Source organism: Equus caballus, chromosome 24 (genome assembly GCF_041296265.1).
Source record: "Equus caballus isolate H_3958 breed thoroughbred chromosome 24, TB-T2T, whole genome shotgun sequence".
Taxonomy (NCBI): Eukaryota; Metazoa; Chordata; class Mammalia; order Perissodactyla; family Equidae; genus Equus; species Equus caballus.
Genome location: NC_091707.1, coordinates 48713701 through 48734654, shown reverse-complemented (window position 1 = coordinate 48734654; position 20954 = coordinate 48713701). Strand labels below are relative to the sequence as shown.

General features: G+C 53.5%; 1 protein-coding gene across 2 annotated transcripts in view; it reads left to right on the top strand.

The window, feature by feature from the left end:
* ITPK1 (inositol-tetrakisphosphate 1-kinase) overlaps positions 1 to 20954 on the top strand; it is a 172551-nt gene that overhangs the window by 87718 nt on the left and 63879 nt on the right. For both annotated transcript variants that reach the window (XM_023628307.2, XM_070250342.1), the window contains one exon: positions 12972 to 13097. In XM_023628307.2, coding sequence (XP_023484075.1) covers positions 12972 to 13097 — 126 coding nt within the window. The remainder of the gene's footprint in view (positions 1 to 12971; positions 13098 to 20954) is intronic.

The following is a 20954-nucleotide window of genomic DNA, read 5'->3' as shown; positions in this document are numbered from 1 at the left end:
CACACTGCTCCCTCTCACCCTGCTCCCAAGTGCCCTGGTTCACCTGGAGGCTGCCGCTTTGACCAGCCTCTCGTGGACATCCTAAGCTACTCTGTCACATGCAGGCAAATGTGCATGTAAATCATTATTTCTCCCCATGTGTATCGTAGCGTTCTGTGCTCGGTGACCCGCGCCTTCTTGGAGATGGCTCTGTATCAGTGCAGAAAGCACTTCCCCATTCCTTTTATGGCTGTGTGGTGTTCTGCCTTGGGGATGGCCATAGGCCATTCAGTCAGTCCTTCTTGATGGGCCTTTGCTTGCTTGCTCGCCTGCTGCTTCCTCTGCTCCCTTCCTCCCTCCCTCCTTTAGTGCATGGCAAGTGCACCAGCAGTGCATAGCAGTGCCTAACCTTGTACTTCTGTGTGAGTTCTCCCAGGGTCAGTTCCTAGAAGCGGAGTGTGTGATTTAAAATCGAGATGGCTGTTATTAACTTGCTTTCTGTTGAGATGATTCGAATTTGCACCCACCCTGTGCTTGAGTATCTGTTTCTCTACATCCTGGCCAACATGATGTTTTATCAATCTCTCAGACTTTAGCCAATCTGGTATACAGAAAAATGCTATCTTTTTAATTATTATTATTTTTTTATTGAGGTTCTGACAGTTTACAACGTTGTGAAATTTCAGTTGTACATTATTATTTGTCAGTTACCGTATAGGTGTGCCTCTTCACCCTTTGTGCCCACGCCCACCCCCCTACCCCCTGGTAACCACTGAATGATTCTCTTTGTTCATGTGTTTGTTTATCTTCCACATATGAGTGAAATCATACGGTGTTTGTCTTTCTCTGTCTGGCTTATTTCACTTAACATAATGCCTTCAAGGTCTGCCCATGTTGTTGCGAATAGGACGATTTAAAAAAGAAAATTTTTTTTTCTGCTTTTTTCTCCCCAGATCCCCTCAGTATATAGTTGTATATTTTAGTTGTGGGTCCTTCTAGTTGTGGCGTGTGGGATGCTGCCTCCCCGTGGCCTGATGCACAGTGCCATGTCCACACCCGGGATCCGAACCAGTGAAACCTTGGGCCGCCAAAGCGGAGCGCACGAATTTAACCACTCAGCCACGGGGCCGGCCCCTGAATGGGACGATTTTGTCCTTTTTTATGGCTGAGTAGTATTCCATTGTATATATATGTCAAATCCTCTTTATCCATTCATCAGTCAGTGGGCACTTGGGTTGCTTCCACGTCTTGGCTATTGTGAATAATGCTGCAGTGAACATAGGGGTGCATAAGTCTCTTTGAATTGTTGATTCCAAGTTCTTTGGATAGATATCCAGTAGTGGGATGGCTGGGTGATATGATATTTCTATTTTTAATTTTTTGAAAAAAATGCTATCTTAATAGAGTTGTAATTTGTTTTTGTCTTGGGTGTGACATTGAGCATTATCTAGTGTATGTTTGGAGCCATTTTATTTACTTTTCTGTACTTATGTCTGAACATACGTTTTATTTCTGTTGGTGTTGATTGACTTTCTTATCAATTTGTAGGAGCTTATCATCTGTGAAAAAATTAGCCATTTGTGATGTGAGCTGCGGAGACAGCTTGCCATGTTCTTGGTTAGGAAGGTTCAAGGTGAAACCATGGATTTTCCTTAAATTGTCTATACATCTAACTAATTCCCAGTCCAGTCCTATTTTAAAAGGCATGTCGAAAATATACATGAGCACGACTGTCAGGAAAATTCTGAAAAAGAAGGTTAGTGAGAGGGAACTAGCTTTTCTAGGTATTAAACCTTATCCTACAGCTACCGTAATTAAAACAATGGAAAAAAACCCCAAACCAATGTGGTATCCGTACAAGACTGTACAGATTAATGGAGAGTCCAAAAAGAGAGCAGGATGAACATGGGAATTAATATTTGGAAATAGCGGCATTTGAAAACAGTGGCTGAAAGATGGATTATTAATAAATGTCATTGGGACAATTGAGTCTCTGGAAAAAAATATACAGAGATGCATACCTCATATCATTCAAATTCCAGATGGAGCAGAGATTTAATTGTAAAATTGAAAACATAGAAATATTTGGAGAAACTGTGGGATACTTTAAAAATAATCTCACGCGTAAAGAATCAAAAAGTGAAACGTGGTACATTTGAATTAAGAAAGGTAAAGATTTTCTGCATGGCAAAACCACCTTAAGTCAAGTGAAAAGATGACAAAGTGGAGACTTAGACAAGTGTTATCCCCACGTGCTGTGGGTGTCTTTGTTCCCGCCGGGTTTTCCTGGGCGGTGGTGCTGGTGTCAGACCCTCTCCTGAGCTGACAGTGGGGTGCTGCGTTGGCTGCAGGCAGGCTGGAAGACCCGAATCCAGGCTCTCGACGCCCTCAGGATGCTCCCGCAGCTGCTGTGTTTCCTGACACAGGTGGTGCTCAGGCGAGGGCGTTCTGGTTGAAAGCTTCGGGCTCACCAGCTGGGATTTCAGACTTGCTCCCCTTCCTCTGGAGCTGTGAGCAAGACTGCACTGGGGGCCCTGTGCCTGCGAGGCCCCAAGGCAGACAGACACAGGCCTGCCTCTGGCCCTGGCGGGAGGGAGCAGCCCCTCAGACCACCCTGTAGCCGCCCCAGCCACTCTCCTTCCTAAGGAAGGCAGAGGGCTGAGGAGCACCCGTCATGGAGCCACAGGGACCTGGGGTGGGGACCTGTCTCTCCCACGTACTGTGCCTGTACAACCTCCGTCAGGTTTTGCCTCCTGGAACCTTCCTTGTCTGACGTCTGTCAAGTGGTAACAACATCTCTGCCTCCTGGGGACCTTATGAGGATTTGATGAACTAGGTATGTAAAGTGCTCAGCACAGCACCAGGGACCTCCTGAGAATCTTGGTTTGAAGGTGATTATTAGGATCATGCTGGCAGCCTAACAAGGCGAGAGAGGCTCAAATTGAAGGGAGAGTCAGCCTGGAGTAAGGAAGAAGCTCCTGGTTGCTGACAGCCGCGAGGCCCGCCTACATGGGGCGCTGGTGACTGTCCCCTCACTGCGTGCAGGTGATGACTATAGGAAGCATGTCTCTCTGCCCTCACCCTGCAGGTGAGGAAACAGGCTTAGGAGGTGAGGGAAGTGCCCTCCCCAGGGCTGGAGTCTCTGCCCTGCCCGTTGTTCCTTTCTGCCTGGGATGGGGAAGGGGAGCACTGTGCTTGGGGTGGCTCTGGGAGGGGAAGAGGAGAGTTGACCGCCAGGGAGAAGGGAGCACTCTGGATTTCCTCCTCTGGCCTGGGGACCAGAGACTAGTAAGTGGGGCCGCCTCCCCCCTCCCAAACACACGCAGTGCTGTCAGCCTTTGTTACATGGCCCCCGACTTTCCTCCCTGTGGGTCCAGATCCCCCAGCCCTTTTTATGCTTCTTTTCTCTTTCTTGCCAGCCTGTGGTTTGTGCTTCGTCCCAGGACAGGACCAGGCTGGTGCCTGGCACGTAGGCGAGGGTTGGGCTCCCACCATCCTGACTCTGTCCCGCAAGCACCACTGTGAACGAGAGCAAGTTGGAAGCGGCCCACTTGGCCAAGCCACACGGGGTTGAGGGACTCATCTGGCAGATTTAGGGTGTGCTTTTTGGGGTGCCAGAGAGCAGCCACATTCAAGATGTGGCTCTCTTCACGGTTTCTGCCTTCTGAGCCTAAGGGATGGGCAAGAAGACTTCCCCTTACGGGATAAATCCCTGTTATTGTAGTTCATCCAAACACTAAATCTAATTTAAAAAAAAAAACTCAACAAAAGCCCATTCTCAGCCTGGTAAGTTACCTGTGGGGCCCATTTGCTTTCATTTCCCTTTCTCCCCATTCCGCTTCCCCTCCATACTTCCTTTGTTTGAACAAATGGAAAAAGAAAAATCTATGGGGGACTCTGTTAGGGAGGGTAGACTAGGTTGTGCTGTGTTAACAAATAGCCCACAAATCTTAGTAGCTTAAAGCAGCGAGTGGTTATGTTTCACGCATGCACATGTGCCTGGGGGGTCCGCTGGGGCCTCGGTTCATCATAATCGCTGAGAGATCCGAGACTGAGCAGCCTCCATCTTGAACATTGCCAGTCCTGTGCCAGAGAGCAGAGAGGGAGCTCTGGGGGCCCTGGCACTTGCAATTACACGCTCTGCCCGGGAAGTGACATGCTTCCCTCCTGTGGCAATTCGTTGGCCAGAACTAGTCACCTGATCACATGCAGTTACAAGGAAGTCAGGAAGTGCACCTGCCAGGTGTCCAGAAAGGGGCTGCTGAACCCGTAATGACCACTCTGCCCAGAATCCTCCCATTTTCAGGTTTGTGTTTTCTTTCCAGCTCTGTCCGTCACAAGGTGGTTTTACATGGCTGTGGCGCATGCAGCCACCCTTGTCTCCACTAGGCCTCTTCATTGTCATCTCAGTAGTTATGTTACATCCTCTGGTGCGGGTGCACCTGTCATTACTTAGCCACCCGATTTTGGATGTGTATTCTGTATCTTTCTCTTGTTGGTGTGGCCTCATTGAATCTCCCTGGACCAGGACTGGTTTTCACCTGTTCATTTTTTCCTTTGGCCAGTGCATCCTAGGAGGGGGCTTAGTGGGTCAAAGGGCATGGGTGTCTTTATCCTTTGAATCTGCTCTTGAACCTGGCTCCTGGCATGGAGTGCAGGCCGCAGTTGTCTTAGTTCCTGAGAACCCAGGTCAGTCCCGTTCTTCCGGACCTGTGCTTGCTAAGTGGGCGTAACTTTTGTGGCTCTTTGAAATAAATTCGGCTTGCAAATTCCCAGAACTTTGGACCTGCGAGGTCCCTTTATCATGACACATTGAGTAGACTTGGCCCTTCCTCTTCTAGGGGAGAAGGGTTATCCAGTCTGCTGCCTTAACCAGATCGCTGTTTCTTCTCATTACCCCGGTGTTTGGAAACCAGTTACTGATAAAGTGGGGAATTGGGTCAGGGAGCATTGGTGACAGCTCCTCTCCCCAGCCCGGGGCAGAGGCTGCTGGGGTGACCAGTGCCCTGCTTGGCCCGGCCTTTGGGTCTTGGTGGCTAGCCCTATGTGACCTCCTACTCTTGACCTCTCCGAGGGCCACTTTGAGCTCCTTTGGGAGTGAGAATGGATCTTGCCAGGGAAAAGCCTTTGGTCTGCTCCCCCCAAGTTGTCTTTTGGAACCAACCCCACTGAAAAAGACACAAGTGCTGCGTCCTCCGAGGCCCAGCTGCCTTTTGAAGTCTGTCCACGAGGCACCAGGCCTGACTCTTATTTCAGGAGAGACCTGCTCCTGCTTGGCACGGCCTTTAAACATTGGAGCTGGCAGTCGTGCCCCAGATCCTGAGATCTGTGGAGAGTGCAGAGGAATAAATCAGACTTATGCCCACTCACCTTTCATCCCGGCTGCTTTGTCTGGATCTTGTTTGAGACAAAACTTTTCATCAAGTGGCTTCCATTTGAGGTCACAGCTGAAAACACACCACTCCGCGGGGGTGAATTGAGGGAGAAGTGGATGGAAGGAAAGCCCCAGGTGCCCAGGACACCTTTTGGCTTAGAGGTTGAATGCCTGGCTTTGGTGGGAGAGAGACCCAGGTTCCACGCAGCTGTAGCTGTATGACCGTAGGCAAGTTACTTAACCTCTCCGTGACTCATCCTCGTCTGCACCTCATGCCTTTCGTGCTTGTTAGCATGCTATCTGACCCAAAGTAAGAACTTTGTAAATGTTAGTTATCATTCACAATGATAGTAAATTTTATTGTGGCTGCAAAGGCTTTGAGGAGTCTCCTAGGAGCCAGGACAAGTGGCCTAGCTTTGCACAATCTGAATTCCAGCCCGTACTTGAGCTCATACAGGAAGTCAGGGAAATTTCCACTGGTCAGTAATAATGTGAATCGTGAGAAGAGGGAAATAGAATAGTTGACATTTATCTACTGTGCTACTGAGTAGGAAAAACACACCTCTTGTGCATCTCCATTACTCGCACACCTACGCACTCGGGACGCTTCTGACACCAGACGTGTGGAGTTCTCGTACAAAGCAATTCTGTGACACTAGTTGAGTGTCCTGCAGTTTAAGTCAATTCTGACACTGTTACCAGGAGACGGTGTCAGATCCTACAGTTTAAGGACTCAGTCCCGACTGCCTCCCCCTCTCCCCCACCTTCAGGTGCCAATCCCAAGTCAAGGTTGTTACCTGTGCTCCTGACCAGTGGGCTGTAAAGCAGAGGTTCCCACAGCCCCCTCCTGGGATCTAAGTAATTTGCTAGAGCGGCTCACAGAACTCAGGAAAATGGTGTACTTACTGTTGACAGGCTTATTAGAAAAGGATGTAATAAAGGATACAGTTGAATATCCAGGTGGCAGAGATGCGTAGGGCAAGGTATGTGGGAAGGGGCGTGGAGCCCCCATGCTCTCTTGGAGCAAGCCGCTCTCCCAGCACCTCCACGCGCTTACCGAGCGGGAAGTTCCCCAAACCCTTTCCCTTTGGGGTTTTTATGGAGCCTTTATCACACAGGCATGATCTACCATTAATTCAATTTCCAGCCCCTCTCCCCTTCCTGGAAGGTGGGGGATGGGGCCGAAAGTTCCAAGCTTCTAATCGTGGCTTGGTCTTTATGGTGACCAGCCCCCATCCAGGAGCCCACCCAGCTTTGCCTCCTTAGAACAAAAGACACTCCTATCACCAAGGAAATCCCAAAAGGTTATCCTTTCGCCACTCTGCCCGTTGGCTGGGTACTGTTAAGAGCGAGGGGAAGCTGTGAGACCTCGGCGCGTTATTTAACCTCTGTGCCTCTCTCGTGAGTCCTCGTCGCAGGTGGTTGTGAAAATCGAATGACTTAATGTATGTAACGTGCTTGGAACAGACCTGGCATGAGAGAGGGGTCATGGGTCACCCTCCCAAGGTGCCAGTTGGGGGTCAGTGCTGCTGGAGAAGCTCTTTCTGCAGAGTGGCGGCCTGGGGCATCCGAGGCACTTGGAATTGACAAATGCAAGGAGAGTGCTTACTGGAGATGAGTTCTGCATCCCTGCAGCACCCTCTCTTCCTGGATCACCTTCCTTACCCCACCCATCTCCGGAGGCCCCGTTCTTCCCTCCTCCGTGGCTTGGCCTGGACGCCTCCTCTTCCAGGACGCTGTTTCTGGCTCCTTTAGCAGGAGGGGTCACTCGCTCCACGGAACATCCCCTCGAGGTGTTCTGCGTTGTTCACTTTGTTCTGTAAAGCATCCAGTTGCATTTAGCAGTCGTTTACCAAGCTCTTACCTCGAACCACTGTTCTGGGTCCTGGGGGTGCCAGGCCTCAGCCCTGGTCGTTGGGGGTCTCAGGGTCTTGAGGAGGAGTCAGGGTTAGAGAAATGACTTTATAATTGGCACTTGTGGTACAATCCTGGCAGGATATGCAAAGGGCCCTGGGCATATGGTTGAGACCAGGGGACTGTTAATTCTTCCTCTTTGGGGTGGGGTGAGTTGAGAAGTCTGAAACAGGATTGAACTTTTGAGCTGGGACTGGAAGATGAGTAAGAGCTCCTCGTGCAAACAAGGGGACGTGAGGGCGGGGGATGTTCCAGGCAGAGGGCGGCTCAGGCGCAGCAGCACGGCTCCCGTGCAGGACCTGGAGCAGCACGTGGCTGCCTCGCCTGCGTCTGCTTCCAGGGGGAACAGCACGCTCGTATGACCACTGAGAACCCCGAGGGGAGAGGGCGGGGGCTGTCTGTGCCCGGCCCACAGAGGTGCCCAGGAAACGCTTGTCAGGTTAGTGAGTGAGCAGCCAGAAGTGGGAACCTGTCCTGAGCACTCACGGGGGGAGCCCTGCTGCGTCTGCCGGATGCCCACCCTGGGCCCCCTCCATAGATGGAATGTTCTCGTCCACCCAAACTGTCCTATGAGGTGTCAGGAGTAGTTAATAGCGTCTGCATTTTATGAATGGGGGAAACTGAGGCACAGAGCAGTTAAGTGATCTGCTGTAGCCCCAGAAGCGGCTGAGCTGCGGTGCATTTCCGGGCGTCTGCCGTGCCCATCCTCCTCCCCGACCAGGTGGGCGAGGTGGGGTAGTCGCAGCCCAGCCCGCCTGGATACCGGGCCGGGTGTGATTGGGTTGCTTATTTCAGAAGTCACAGGCGACTCCCAGGCCACTGGGGTGTGCAGGCCTTTGTCCCCTCTCCTCCCAGGCCCGCCCCACCCCAGTCAGCCCTGCTGCTTCGTGGCTGCGGGAAACAGTGGGCCCTTGTTTTCCCTGGATTCTGAACTCAGAGCGCCGCGCGGAACAGCGTCCAGCTTGGGCCTCACAGGATGGCGTGACCTGGAAACATGGCGCCCACAGCCTTCCTCTGGCCACAGCGGGCGGCCCTTTCATTGAGACGCCCTCCTTACTGGCTGAGAGGGCCAAAGCAGACCCCTTCCTGGGAAGAGGACAATTCCCCAGGAAGGTTCCCTTTCCTGGGGGCCGAACGTGGGCAGAAAACAGAATGACACAACTGCACTGAGTTTTCACTTCCATGAGGGTCCCCATCTCCATCCCACTCAGGAAACGAGGCCTCTGAGCTATCTCCCGCCAGATCCCCTCCTCTGTGGCATCCCCTCCTGAGGATCCCCTCCTCTGTGGCATCCTGCCCTCCTAAGAGTCCCCTTCTCCACAGCATCTTCCCCCCACTCACCAAAAGGTCCCCTCCTCTGTAGCATCCCCTCCTGGGGATCCCCTCACCTGTGGCATCCTGCCCTCCTAAGAGTCCCCTTCTCAGCATCCTCCCCCCCACCCACCAAGGGTCCCCTCCTCTGTGGCGTCCCCCTCCTGGGGATCCCCTCCTCTGTGGCATCCCCTCCTGGGGGCCCCTTCTCAGCAGTATCCTGGTTCTTGGGAGCCAGCCTGTTCTGCCGTGGTGCACCCGGAGCCTGCCTGAGCCTCAGCCCCTCCTGAGGGTGCAGCCCCAGTGGGCCCATCTCCTCCTTCCCAGCTGGCTGGCAGAGACTGAAGCCCCCCTGAGGCGTTTTCAGGGGGATAGACCCCTCAGGGTGATAGCGGCTTGTCCGGCTGCTTGAGGAAGAGGCTGGAGAACCGGCAGCTCTGTTTAGGCCTCAGCAAAGATGCTGCTGCGAGAGACGGCCGAGCCGGGACCAGACCAGGCCTGATGCATGTCCCAAGTTGCCGTTCTCCTGAAAGGGTTTTACTGGCATCAGAACGCTTGGAAAATACACAAAGGAAGGTGGCTGGCTTCCAGAGCTCAACTGTTTACCTTCAGTGGAGCAGCCGGGAACTCGGAGAGCTTATTTTCCAAACAGCCCACGGTTGTCAGGTCTACAGGCCTCGGGCTGGTGCCAGGCGAGGACAACCCAGGGGCATCTCCTGTGCCCACCTGCTTCCCCAAACCCATGGGGACCCGAGCGCTCCTCTCGGGGGCTGATTTCTGTGCCCTCATGCTGCACAGGAGACCTGGAAAATTCTCTTTGGAGATGTGCACGCTGGTGGGGATGGAGTTTCTGACTGGCCCCAGGGCACCCTGCCCAGCATCACTCGTGTGGCCCAGTTCTCTTCCGTTTGTGGCTGACTTGGTCTGAAAATATCGGCCTCTTGTGTTTTTTTTGTTGTTTATTTTATTGAAGTCATAATAGTTTATAACATTGTGAAATTTCAGTTGTACCTCATTATCTGTCAGTCATCATATAAATGTGCCTCTTTACCCCTTGTGCCCCCCAACCTCCCTCTTCTCTAGTAACCACGGATCTGTTCTCTTTATCCATGTGTTTGTTTACCTTCCACATATGAGTGAAGTCATACGGTGTTTGTCTTTCTCTGTCTGGCTTATTTCGCTTAACATCATACCCTTAAGGTCTATCTATGTTGTTGCAAATGGCACAATTTTGTCTTTTTCCTGGCTGAGTAGTATTCCATTGTATATACATACCATGTCTTCTTTATCCATTCATCAGTCGATGGGCACTTAGGTTGCTTCCACATCTTGGCTACTGTGAATAATGCAGCAATGAACATAGGGGTGCATAAGTGTCTTTAAATTTTTGATTTCAAGTTCTTTGGATAAATACCCAGTAGTAGGATAGCTGGGTCATGTGGTATTTCTGTTTTTCATTTTTTGAGACATCTCTATACTGTTTTCCGTAGTGGCTGCACCAGTTTGCATTCCCACCAGCAGTGTAGGAGGGTTCCCTTTTCTCCACATCCTCTCCAACATTTGTTATTTTTTGTCTTGGTGGTTGTAGCCATTCTGACAGGTATAAGGTGATATCTTAGTGCAGTTTTGATTTGCGTTTCCCTGATGACTAGTGATGTTGAACATCTTTTCATGTGCCTATTGGCCATGTATATATCTCCTTTGGAAAAGTATCTGTTCATATCCTCTGCCCATTTTTTGGTCAGGTTGTTTGATATTTTCTTGTTCAGTTGTGTGATTCTTTATATATTTTGGAGATTAACCCCTTATCGGATATGTGATTTGCAAACATTTTCTCCCAGTTGGTGGGTTTTCTTTTCATTTTGTCCCTGCTTTCCCTTGCCTTGCAGAAGCTCCTTAGTCTGATGAAGTCCCACTTGTTTATCTTTTGTTTCCCTTGTCCGAATAGACATAGTATTTGAAAAGACCCTTCTGAGACCGATGTCAAAGAGGGTATTACCTATATTATCTTCCAGGAGTTGTATGGTTTCAGGTCTTACCTTCAAGTCTTTGATCCATTTTGAGTTAATTTTTGTGAATGGTGAAAGGTCATGGTCTACGTTCATTCTTACGCGTGTGGCTGTCCAGTTTGCTCCTTGTTTGGGTGCCTGTCGCAGTGGACCACAAGTTATGGCAAAAGTGGGTTTGTGTCTATGGCTGCTTTTGAGACTTTGCCATCCTTTGCTCTCATTACCACCTCTCATTGGCTTCTGTACCTTCCTTCAGATTCTGTTTTTTTTCTGTGAAGTGGGGCTATTTGGGAATGTGATACTGAACCTGCGAACAGAACCAGAAAGGTCTTGCAGTTTCCTGTTTTTATCGAAGGGGAAACTGAGGCCCAGGGGGATGATGAGCTGGGCTTTTGCACAGGCCCAGGACACCTGGCAGCTCAGCTGGGGCCCCAGTGGGCCATTTCCCAACTGCGTGGCCTCGCCCCAATCGTTTTGCCTTCTGGGCTCTTGGTGTCCTGGTCTGTGAGGGTGGGAACTTTGTCCTCAGCTGCTGGGCTTGCTATGAGGACAAGTGCCACTTCCCTTCCTCGTCCAGGGGCCCTGGAAGGGATGCTCGCTGTCTCAGCTGGTCTGATTCTTGCTTTGTTTTGTTTTGTACACAGGCTGGTCACCATGGGACGGGAAATGTCTTCTCAGTATTTTCTTACTGTGTGGTCTGTGGGGTTTTGTTTTTTTTAAATCGGGGAAATCCCTTAACATCTTTCCTGGCAGACAATAAAAAAAGAAGAGTTAAGGATATCACCAGGAAGGAGCTGGCACATTCTGAAGGTTTACTGAAAAAAAAGTTCAAATAAGGGAGGATGACAAGGTGTGGGCAGGGTCAAAGGAGGCAGCAGGAGGTGGCGAGGCAGAGAGTGCAAGCTGTCATCACCCCAGGCCCAAGGGGACAGGGGGAGGGGAGGTGGTGTGGGAGCCTGGAGACAGCGGTGGTCTTGGGAGAGGGGCTGCCTTGCTCGACAGGGACTGGAGCTGCTGCCAGAAATATGGTCGGGGTGTGAGGGCGGTGGGAACACTCACTCACTAGACTTCTCTCTCTCATCTTCTGCTGGTGCCTCCAATTGGCCAGACTCGGCCAGAAGCCAGAGGACAAGGCAGCCAGGGGGTTGTGGCTCTAGAGGACAGCCTCCCAGGGCACAGGGCGAGCTCCAGGGATGGGGATGATTGAGTGACAAGCACAGCTTCAGATCTGGCTTTGCATCCGAGCTCCACCGCTTTCTCGCTATGAGATCCCAGGCAGGTTTCAAAAGTCTGTGTTCTCCACCCTCCTCATTCGTGAATTCGCTTCTTATTGCGTGGTTGGAAAATAAAACGAAACAAATGCATGTCACTTTTAGCACAGTGCCTACCTAGAGCCATCATTTGTAGCTGTCGTTGTGATTTCTTTACCAGTAACTTTGAGACAATCAGCCTTGAATCCCAGAGGAAGCCCTACTTGGGGGTCAGGCTGGTGGCCTTCTCTGGCCTTTGCTGAGGCCATCCTGGGGGTCAGCCAGGTGCCGGGCTGGCGCCGCTGCCTCTGAGGGACCGGCTTTGCAGGTGGTGGTGGCTGCGTGCCGGACGGCAGACATCTGGCGGGTCAGGAAGCGCGGTGTCAGGCTGCCCCAGCTGTTGGCAGGTGCTCTTGCCTTGGGGTGAGGTGATGCCGACTGTCTGTCAGCCGGCGGCTCTGGCTCCCTTGGGGACCGATCTTCCTAACCCCACGCTCTTGAAAAAATAATCATGCCCCCAGCGGAGCAGGGCAGGCAGAGCATCACAGGTTCCAGGCAGCCCCGCTCGCTTTTGCTTTGTCATGGTAAGCCCTGATCTCAGTGTGAAGGGCAAGTGCCTGATCTCTGGGAGCAGCAGCTCTCAGATTGGTGAAGATCACAGCCTTGCGAGACTTTCTGTGTTTTGTAGAAAGATTACCTGCTTGGGTCTCAGTTCAGAGCTGGCTGTGTGACTTCAGTTGCTTTACTCCACCTTGCTGAGCCTTGGTTTCCCTACCTGAAAAATCTCAGCTGTTGGGCAGAGGGGACATCTTCATTAAACACTTTCTCTGTGAAGCAATTTCACAGTGGCACTCGCTTGACCAGTGAATCCTTTGTCACCTTGATTTCCTGTGTGTGTCTTCTGTATCCTGGGTAGCACGGGGCCCGGGGACAGAAGTACAAACATGGGGCCTGCTCCGGAGGAGGTCTGGGATCTCAGCGGGTTTGGCCTGGCGGTCCTGTCTTTATTTCCTGTGTGTGCGGCCCTCCTCCCACCCCCTTCTCAGGGCTGCAGGGGCAGGCAGAGGGTGAGGATAGCACAGGGTAGTGGGCTCAGCTGCTGAAGTTGTTCTTTTTCTCTGTGTCCCCCTGCAGCTGAACCTTAGCCGGCCAATCGAGGAGCAGGGCCCCCTGGACGTCATCATCCACAAGCTGACCGATGTCATCCTCGAAGCTGACCAGAACGACAGCCAGTCCCTGGAGCTGGTGCACAGGTTCCAGGTGAGTGAGGATGCTGAGGAGGGAGCGGATCTGTGCGTTTCTAAAGCTAGAGCAGCTGTCTTGCTGTGTGGTCTGTGGTAGTGGCTCTGCCGCTGCCGAGACACGGGCTTGTGGGCAGGTGCTTTGCTGCCAGGGCCTCTGTCTTGTTGGCTGTGAAAGGGGATTGAACCAGGGCAGAACCGCCGCCCTCTACCTCTCTGGACATGATTCACTGGTCAGAGTGCTGCCGAGTCCACATGTGGCCTCCACATCCTCAGCACATGCACACACACAGCCACTGCCAGTGGTTCTGAGCTGGCACAAGGGCTGCAACCCTCTTGCCGGGCTTAGAGAAAGGGACACCCGAGGGCTTTTACACTGGAACAGCCGCACGTGCCCCCAAGTCTTGATGTGGTGGAGAAGCCCCTCTCTGTGCTCGTTGCTTTGACCCCTGTGTGCTCATCTCCAAGCTTTGACGTAACGTAGTCCTCTTAGCTGTTCCCTCCTCCCAGCCCCATGTCCCCACAGCCTGGGTCCTGACTCCACGGTGACCCGCCTGACACCTTGGGAGGTGCTGCCTTTGCCCCCACTGACTTGGTCTCTGTTGTGGACAAGAGCGTGATTCATTCCTCTGGAAGGCGGCTCGGGGGTCATGAGAAACAAAGTCCTATTATCCGTGGAAATGCAGCCAAGGAGAGGCCTCCCTGGGGGAGGGCTGCCTGAGCGAGCACTTCCCAGTGGAGATGGTTGGGGACTTGGTGTCCTGTCCTTTCTCAGGACAGAGGGCACTCTCGCTAGCTCCCCTCCTCGCCACACAGTAGCCCTTGTGCTGACGGCATTTCTTTCTCCCTGTGTCGGGGTCAGTGACCCCAGCCTCCCTCACTTCCCCGAGGGTCTCACCCCCTCCTTCGCCGACTCTCATAGATTGCTGTGTCCCGTGTGGCCCCAGAATAACGGTGGCCTGCTCATGGTTCTGCTGTGGTTCCCCCCCCCCCCCCCGCCTGAAGGGGGGTGTGCTGTCCTCACGTCGTGCCCTCCTGGGCCTTTGCCTTGCCCGTGCCTGAAGTCCGTCCCTCCTTCACAGGGCTGGAGGCCACGGGGGAGGCGTGTTTGGGCTCCCCAGGAGGCTCCAAGCCTCAGTTTCCTTATCTGTACGATGGTGTTAGGACAGGAAAACCTATACACTGCTGGGGGCAGTAATTGACGCAGATGAAGCACTTTGCACACTGCTTGGGCCCCGTGAGCGCTTAGTGGGAAGTTGATGCCAGCTGGATCCGGTGACCTCCCCAAGCCTTAGTTTCCTCTTCTGAAGAATGGGGATGCTGAGAGTTCCTCCTTCTTGGGGTGGGCAGGTCGCAGTGAGGAGTACATGTCGGTGGATACGAAAGGGCCTGCTGTCTGCTGAGTGCTGACTGCCACGCCTGCTGCTAGGCCAGTACAGCCACCACTGTTGCTTGTGGCACTACTGTCCCTCCAGCTGAAGGTCTGCCACCCACGGCCAGCCCCGGTACCCGGAGAGTGATGGGACAGCCGCCCCTGTGGGGATTGCCCCCCACACTTCCCCAGACACACAGCCCACAGCCCAGCTGACTGGTAAAGGAGAACTGTGTCCCCTGTGTTCCTGTTCTTGACGGGAAAGAAGGTTACAGAGAGAGCAGGTCGGGGGACTAGGGATGTGTGGCTTAAGGGTTTCAGCCGCTGCGTGCATTTCCCAGGGAGGGTCTGGGCTGGGTCCCTCCCAGGCACACTCACTCTCCCAGTGGCCCTCCGATGACTGAGGTGACCTCAGGCTAACCTTGCAGCCTTGGAACTTCTGGGATAAATTTCCAATGTAGCAGTCCGTGCCTCAGCATGAAGCCGGATATCTGATAAGGCCAGGACGTTTCCTCCTTTGTGAAGAGAACAATCCTTTGGGGAAAAGGGTGACAGGCTGCACTTTCCAGAGGCCCCAGGAAGAGAGGAGGTGGGCGGGGGCTGGCGTAGAGGGGGATGCAGAGATGCCGGGGAAGAGGCCCCCTCAGCGGCACGCAGGCCTTCCTCCTGCCGCCAGGCGCGGTGCTGTCCGCGCTGACCCGGTCCTCCCCTCCGCTTAGGATGCGAGAGATCCAAGTTCAGAGCCAGACCAGATAGACTGAAACTTGACCTTGGTCATGCCATTGTTTTCAGATTCCTGTTTTAGAATTTATTCTCAAGATATTAACAGGGAGACACGGCTTGGGTGGGTAGGGAACGCAGGGACCAGAGAGGCAGAGGGAAGCCCTGTCAGAGGTGGAAAAGCAGAGCCCAGGGCTTGGGTTTGCAAAGCTGGCCTTTCTGCATTTTGTTGTGAGCAAGGCCAAGAGTAGGATGGAAGGCCCAGCTCGAAGGGCCTTCTCCAAAGGCCATACTCAGGTTCCTGGGGAAGTGGTTTGGGGCTGCTTTGACCTGTCTGAGATCCTACTGACAGCCCTGAAGCATTCTGCCTGTGGGATGCTTCCCTGAAACCTCCAGGTCCCGGGGATGGAAAGGAATTCTCAGAGCTGACAGATGATGCTTTTTTTCCTGGCTACACTTTGTGGGCAGGTTGGAGGGTATGGGCCTGGGGCTTATTGCAGATCACTAAAGCTGGTTGCCGTAGGAACCCCTCCACTCCCAAGCCTTTCTTCTTTTTTCTGATGGGCCTCAAGAGGGCTTGGCTTGCAGAATCCTCAGGATGATTCAGTTGTTTTCTGCGCCAAGGTTCATGTGGAGCCAGCAGCCTCGTGCCACCGCGGCTCTGCCCGAGATTCAGTTATCAGTGATTATTAGTGAACAGATCCAGGCAATGGTCCCTTGAATGGGGCTGGGCAGTGGGGAGGTCCCTGTCCTGTGCTCAGGGGTGTCCTCGCTGCTCGAGCTGCTTCCTCAGGGGAGCATGGAGAACCTTCTTCTCACTGTGGCTTCTGGGGCCACCTGTCAGGTGTGGCCAGGGCTGGTCTTCCACCTGCTGCCCCTGCCAGCCTCCAAGTTGCCCAGAATGGTTCCTGGAATCATGCTCCAGGAGGCACGTGGAGCTGTCTAGGTGGATCTTCGTGGGATTTTCCCTGAATGAGCTTAGAAGAAGGAGGTTTGAGTCTAAATGGTCGCCTCTTCTCGCCATCTTGATTAGCTGGAAAGATATTGAGTCCCCCAGATAGTCCCCGAGCCCCCAGTCTGGGCACAAGGACAGCTTCCTCTGCCGTGGCACACTGTTTACAGATCACTGCCCATGCAAATTCCTAGCCCAGGAGGAGAGACCTCTGGGGAAACCAGGACCTGCCATCGTAGCCCCCAGAGTCATCAGCTAGGACAAACACAGACCTGATCACTGCACGTCCTGGCTTAAAACCATTCCACGCCTCCTCATTTTGGTGTGATCAAGGCTGCACCATTTAACGTGGCCCGTGAGGACTGAGTGATCTGGCACCTGCCTCCTTCCCCAGCTTCATCTTGCCCAGCCGCCCCTTCTTGCCAAGCTGGCCCCCCCACAGCAGCTGCTCAGGCTCTGAGCTCTTGCCCACCTCAGTGCCTTTGCACAAGCCATCCCATGCTTGGAATTCCATCCTGACCTTCAGCTCCCGGCTCAGGTGCCCCTTCCTCAGGGATGTCTCCCTGATCATCCGACCGAGGACACATCCCCCGTCCCAGACCCTCATAACTTTGCACTCTTTCTTCCTTCCATTTGGAAGTTCGTGATTCTTTTTCTGTTGCTACTGCCATCTCTTCATTTGGGGGTTAGCTCCACAGTGGCAGGGATTGTGTCTGCCTCAAGCTCATGGCCACACACGGTGCCCGGTACGTAGGAATTGTGCCTACGCGTTTGTGAAGTGAAAGAACATCATGGGCACTGGCCTTGTGCAGAGCACCTGGTCAGCAGAGGGAGCAGGCGGCTCCAGTGGGCAGCTGAGAGCGGGACACGAAGGCAGAGGCCAGGCGGGGTCGTGAGGCACATAGCGCTGCCTGTTGGGTGCGTGTGGGCGTGCCTCATGGGTGTCAGAGCAGCAGGACAATAACGTTGGAGAGAGGGCTTTTTCTCGGCAGACTGGGGGGCCTGGACTCTATCCTGCAGGCTGGGTGGGGGGGTGATAAGATCAGATTTAATTGGAACAGAGAGAAGCCTGTTTGGGATGGGGCGTTGCCAGTGTGAGATGAACTCTGGGCAGTGAGGACACCGTGGTCGCTGGTGTCTGGCAGTGTCTGATATGAAGAGGGGGCTCGTGCTTCGCAGTGCCCCCTCCTCACCCCAGTGCCCCTGTGGTCCTGGACACCCCCCCCTCAGCTGTGACAGGCCAGCCTCTGAGCAGCGCCCGGCACCCATAGGCCCACGAAGGACAACGCCCTACTCACCTCTTGGCTCCCAGTCCACTGTTTGATTGTATAAAATGTGTCTGGGAAGGGAGCTCTCGCCTCACGGCGTGGACGGGCGTGGACGCAGGCAGAGAACGTACACTTTGCACGTTGGTTCTTCACCAGTGTTTACCGCAAAGGAAACAGTATCAAATCGACCCTCAGTAGCCCAGCTCCCCATCCCATCCCCTACCCCTTATCATTAAAAAAAAGTCAGGTTTATTGAGCTATAACTCATACCATACAATAAACTCATTCAAAGTGTATGACCCAGTGGTTTTCAGGGTGTTCACGGGCGTGTTAAAGCACCACCACACTCAGTTTTAGAACGTTTTCATCACCTCAGAAGCCCTGTAACCTTTAACTGTCACCCCCCTCCCAGCGCTAAGCAGCCAGTGCTTTCTGTCTCTAAAGATTTACCTCTTCTGGGCTTTCAGATGAAAGAGATCGTAGAATATGCTATGTTTTGGGACTGGCTTCTTTCACGCAGCGTAATGTTTTCGAGGTTCGTCCATGTTGTAGCATCAATCCGTGCTTCATTCTTTTCATGGCCGACTATTGTTCGTGGTGTGGACGGACCACATTGTCAGCTGATGGCTGTTTGGGCCATTTCCTTCTCTTGGCTCCTATGAATAGCACTGCTATAAACGTTCACGTGTACGTTTTGTGGGGATGTGTGTTTTCATTTCTCTTGGGTAAGTAGAATTGTGGGGTCATGTGGTCATTGAGGACCCACCAGACTGTTTTCCCCAGTGGCTGCACCATTTTCTGTTCCCGCCAGCAGTGTGTGAAGGTTCTAGTTTCTCCATATCCTCAGCCACACTTACTATCTGACTTTGACTTTTAGCCCTTCTAGTGGGGGTGAAGTGGCATCTTGTGGTTTTGACTTAATGATGCTAATGGTGTCAGGTGTCTTTTGGTGTGCTCCTTGGCCATTTGTATACCCTCCTAGAGCCCTCATGTCCTGTCCATGTTGGTGCCTAGAGCCTGCAGAGTTGCCTTCTCCACCTTTAGACTGTTGGGCCCCATAGCACAGTGGTTAGGGACACTGGTATTGGAGCCCGCTGCCTGGGTTCCAAGCTCTCCCCACCACTTCCTGCTGGCCGGCCTTGGGCAGGTCTTTACCTTCCTCTGTGCTTCAGTTTCCTCGTCTTGAAAATGGAGACAGTCCTGGTAGGAGGCCAAGTGTGTTAACACACGTCGACCACGCAGAGCCCCGGGAACCCAAGCTTGACGATCCTGGAGGTGCAAGGCTGGCATATGCGGGGCCTGGCCACGGGGCAGGAAGCGCCCGAGTGCCACCCGTCTCCCCCAGGAGTAGCGAGCGGCAGGCCCCAGTTTCCTCCTGAGGAGCTCGGACGGACGGCTTTGAAGGCCCTTCCTGCTCCAGGCTAGCGGGATAGGCTCAGCCACACTGCCGTGACAGGCGGCTCCTGGAACCCACACGTTCTCATTTCTGCCTCGTGCCACACGTCATCGGAGGCTCGCCTGCAGCTCTGCTGTGGGTGTGGGAGCTGGGAGGACGGAGCAGCTGCTGACAGGTGGTGGCAGAAGGAAGAGAACTCCGTGAAGCTTGTTCTGACTCTTAGCTCTGCCCCAGAGTGACACGAGCTGTGGACTCTTACCTTTCATGGGTCACGCCATCCTCCTGGGCATGACTGACTGCAGGAAGTCAGGGGAGAGGACCTGCCTGCAGGCTAGGGAGCCACATATGGTGAAGAGGAACACAGCAGCCCCGCAGTGTCCTTTTCTTCTAAAAAGTAAAGAAGATAATTAAACTGCCTGAGAGGGGCGTTGTGAGGCTTAAACCCATTAATATTCTTGGTGCCTTTAGAACAGCGCCTGCAGTGTGTGCACGGGTGTAAGCGCTCGCCACTCTTTCTGTCAGTGCCTGGGTGTGAGACCCATGGGAAGCCCTCGGCGTAGGCCTGGCACTGAGTGGGCTCTCAGTCCTGTCAGCTTATTATTGCCCTGACAATAGTACTTTTCTTATCTGTGGCTTATCTGTGGCTGTCGGTCCCTGCTGACTTGAGAGTTCGTAGTCATAGCTGGAGTCAATGAGACAGCGATAATGAAAGTGTCCCCAAATGGGAGATGTGCTCTGTGACAGGGGAACGGAAATGTGGGCTGATTTTAGTCTAGGAAGTGGGGCCGGTGGGGGTCGGCTCCACCCCTCTCCAGCTGACCTGCCTCAGTTGTCCTGCCTGCTGCGCGGGGTATATGTCAGGATGGCAGTGTGAGACAGTGGCTTTGAGAGCGGCTGTACCCAACTCGAAAGGTGGCTTCTCTGAGCAGCGTGATCACCTCCGAGGCCGCAGCTCTGGTTTGCTCCGGACCCCCAGGGCTCAGGAATGATGCCACAGCTGCGCTGACTCAAACCTGTCAACCTCAGATGTTTCCTGGGCGGCCGCCAGCACAGGGCTCTGGACTGTGTGCTGTGGGGATGGAGTTGAAGTAGAAGAAATGAAAGGTTTTGTTGTTCGAGGCCTTCTAATCTGATTATCAAACGTTAAAGGAGTTTCTGTCTCTTTTGGGGGCAGAGCCTGGCGGCGTGAGGGCCTCCTGGCTGGTGGGACAGAGTAAGAACCATGGGCGCCAGGGAAGGATTCGGGGGGTCACCTTGGAGCCCCGGGAGAGGCCACTGTTTCCCGAGTAGGTCCCTGGTGGCCCTCTCTGCACTGGGCACTCCACATCTCTTATCTCATTGGGTGCATCTGTCAATCCCTGGGAAAATGGAATTGCTTCCCCCCTTTTTGGGTGAGGAAACCAAGGCCCAAGGAAGTTGAGGCGCCTGCCCGGGGTTGCTGAGAGGGAACATGGCAGAGCCAGGATTGTGGCTGTGCTCTTTTCAAATGCGCCTCAAGGGGCCTTTGGCCAGCAGCTGACGGACCCCTGGGGAGTGTGAGGCCCAGCGATTCAGGGTCACCTGAGGGAGACGTCACCGTCTAGGATTGCTGTGACACAGCTGGTGCCACGTGATGATCAAACGCTGGCCACAGATGCCAAGGGAGACAGAACTGGACATATCTGGTGGCTCTGGCCCCAGAGGACGGATGGCTTCTGTCCCGGGGTGACCATAAGGTCACCCTCCCCATGACTGCTGCCCGGGGTCACGGGGTCACGAGGCCACTCCTCCCATGGCAGAGATGGCTGCACAATCTGCCTGTTGTGCGGCCTGGCCCGGCCAGGCAAGCGGTGGCTGTGAATCTCTCTTTCTGCCCTGGGGAGGTTGGTGCCATTTAGTGTCGCCTTTCTGGTGTGGAGGGAAGGCCCGCCCCCAGGCAGACCCGGGACTTTCTGACCCTGTTGCTAGCCCGGGGCAGAGCTGGACTTTGTATGGCGCTGGGCGGTGCAGTGGGAGGGGATGGCTGCCCCGGAAGCCTGGGCTCTGCCCCAGCACACTGGCCGTGGTTCCTCTGTTGGACGGTGAGTGTTTTATGGCACAGGGTGTGAGGCATGTTGGGTTTTAAAAATACTAACATTTTGTTAATAATACCTTTTCCACATTTGTAGAAAGAATGTGTCTACACATCA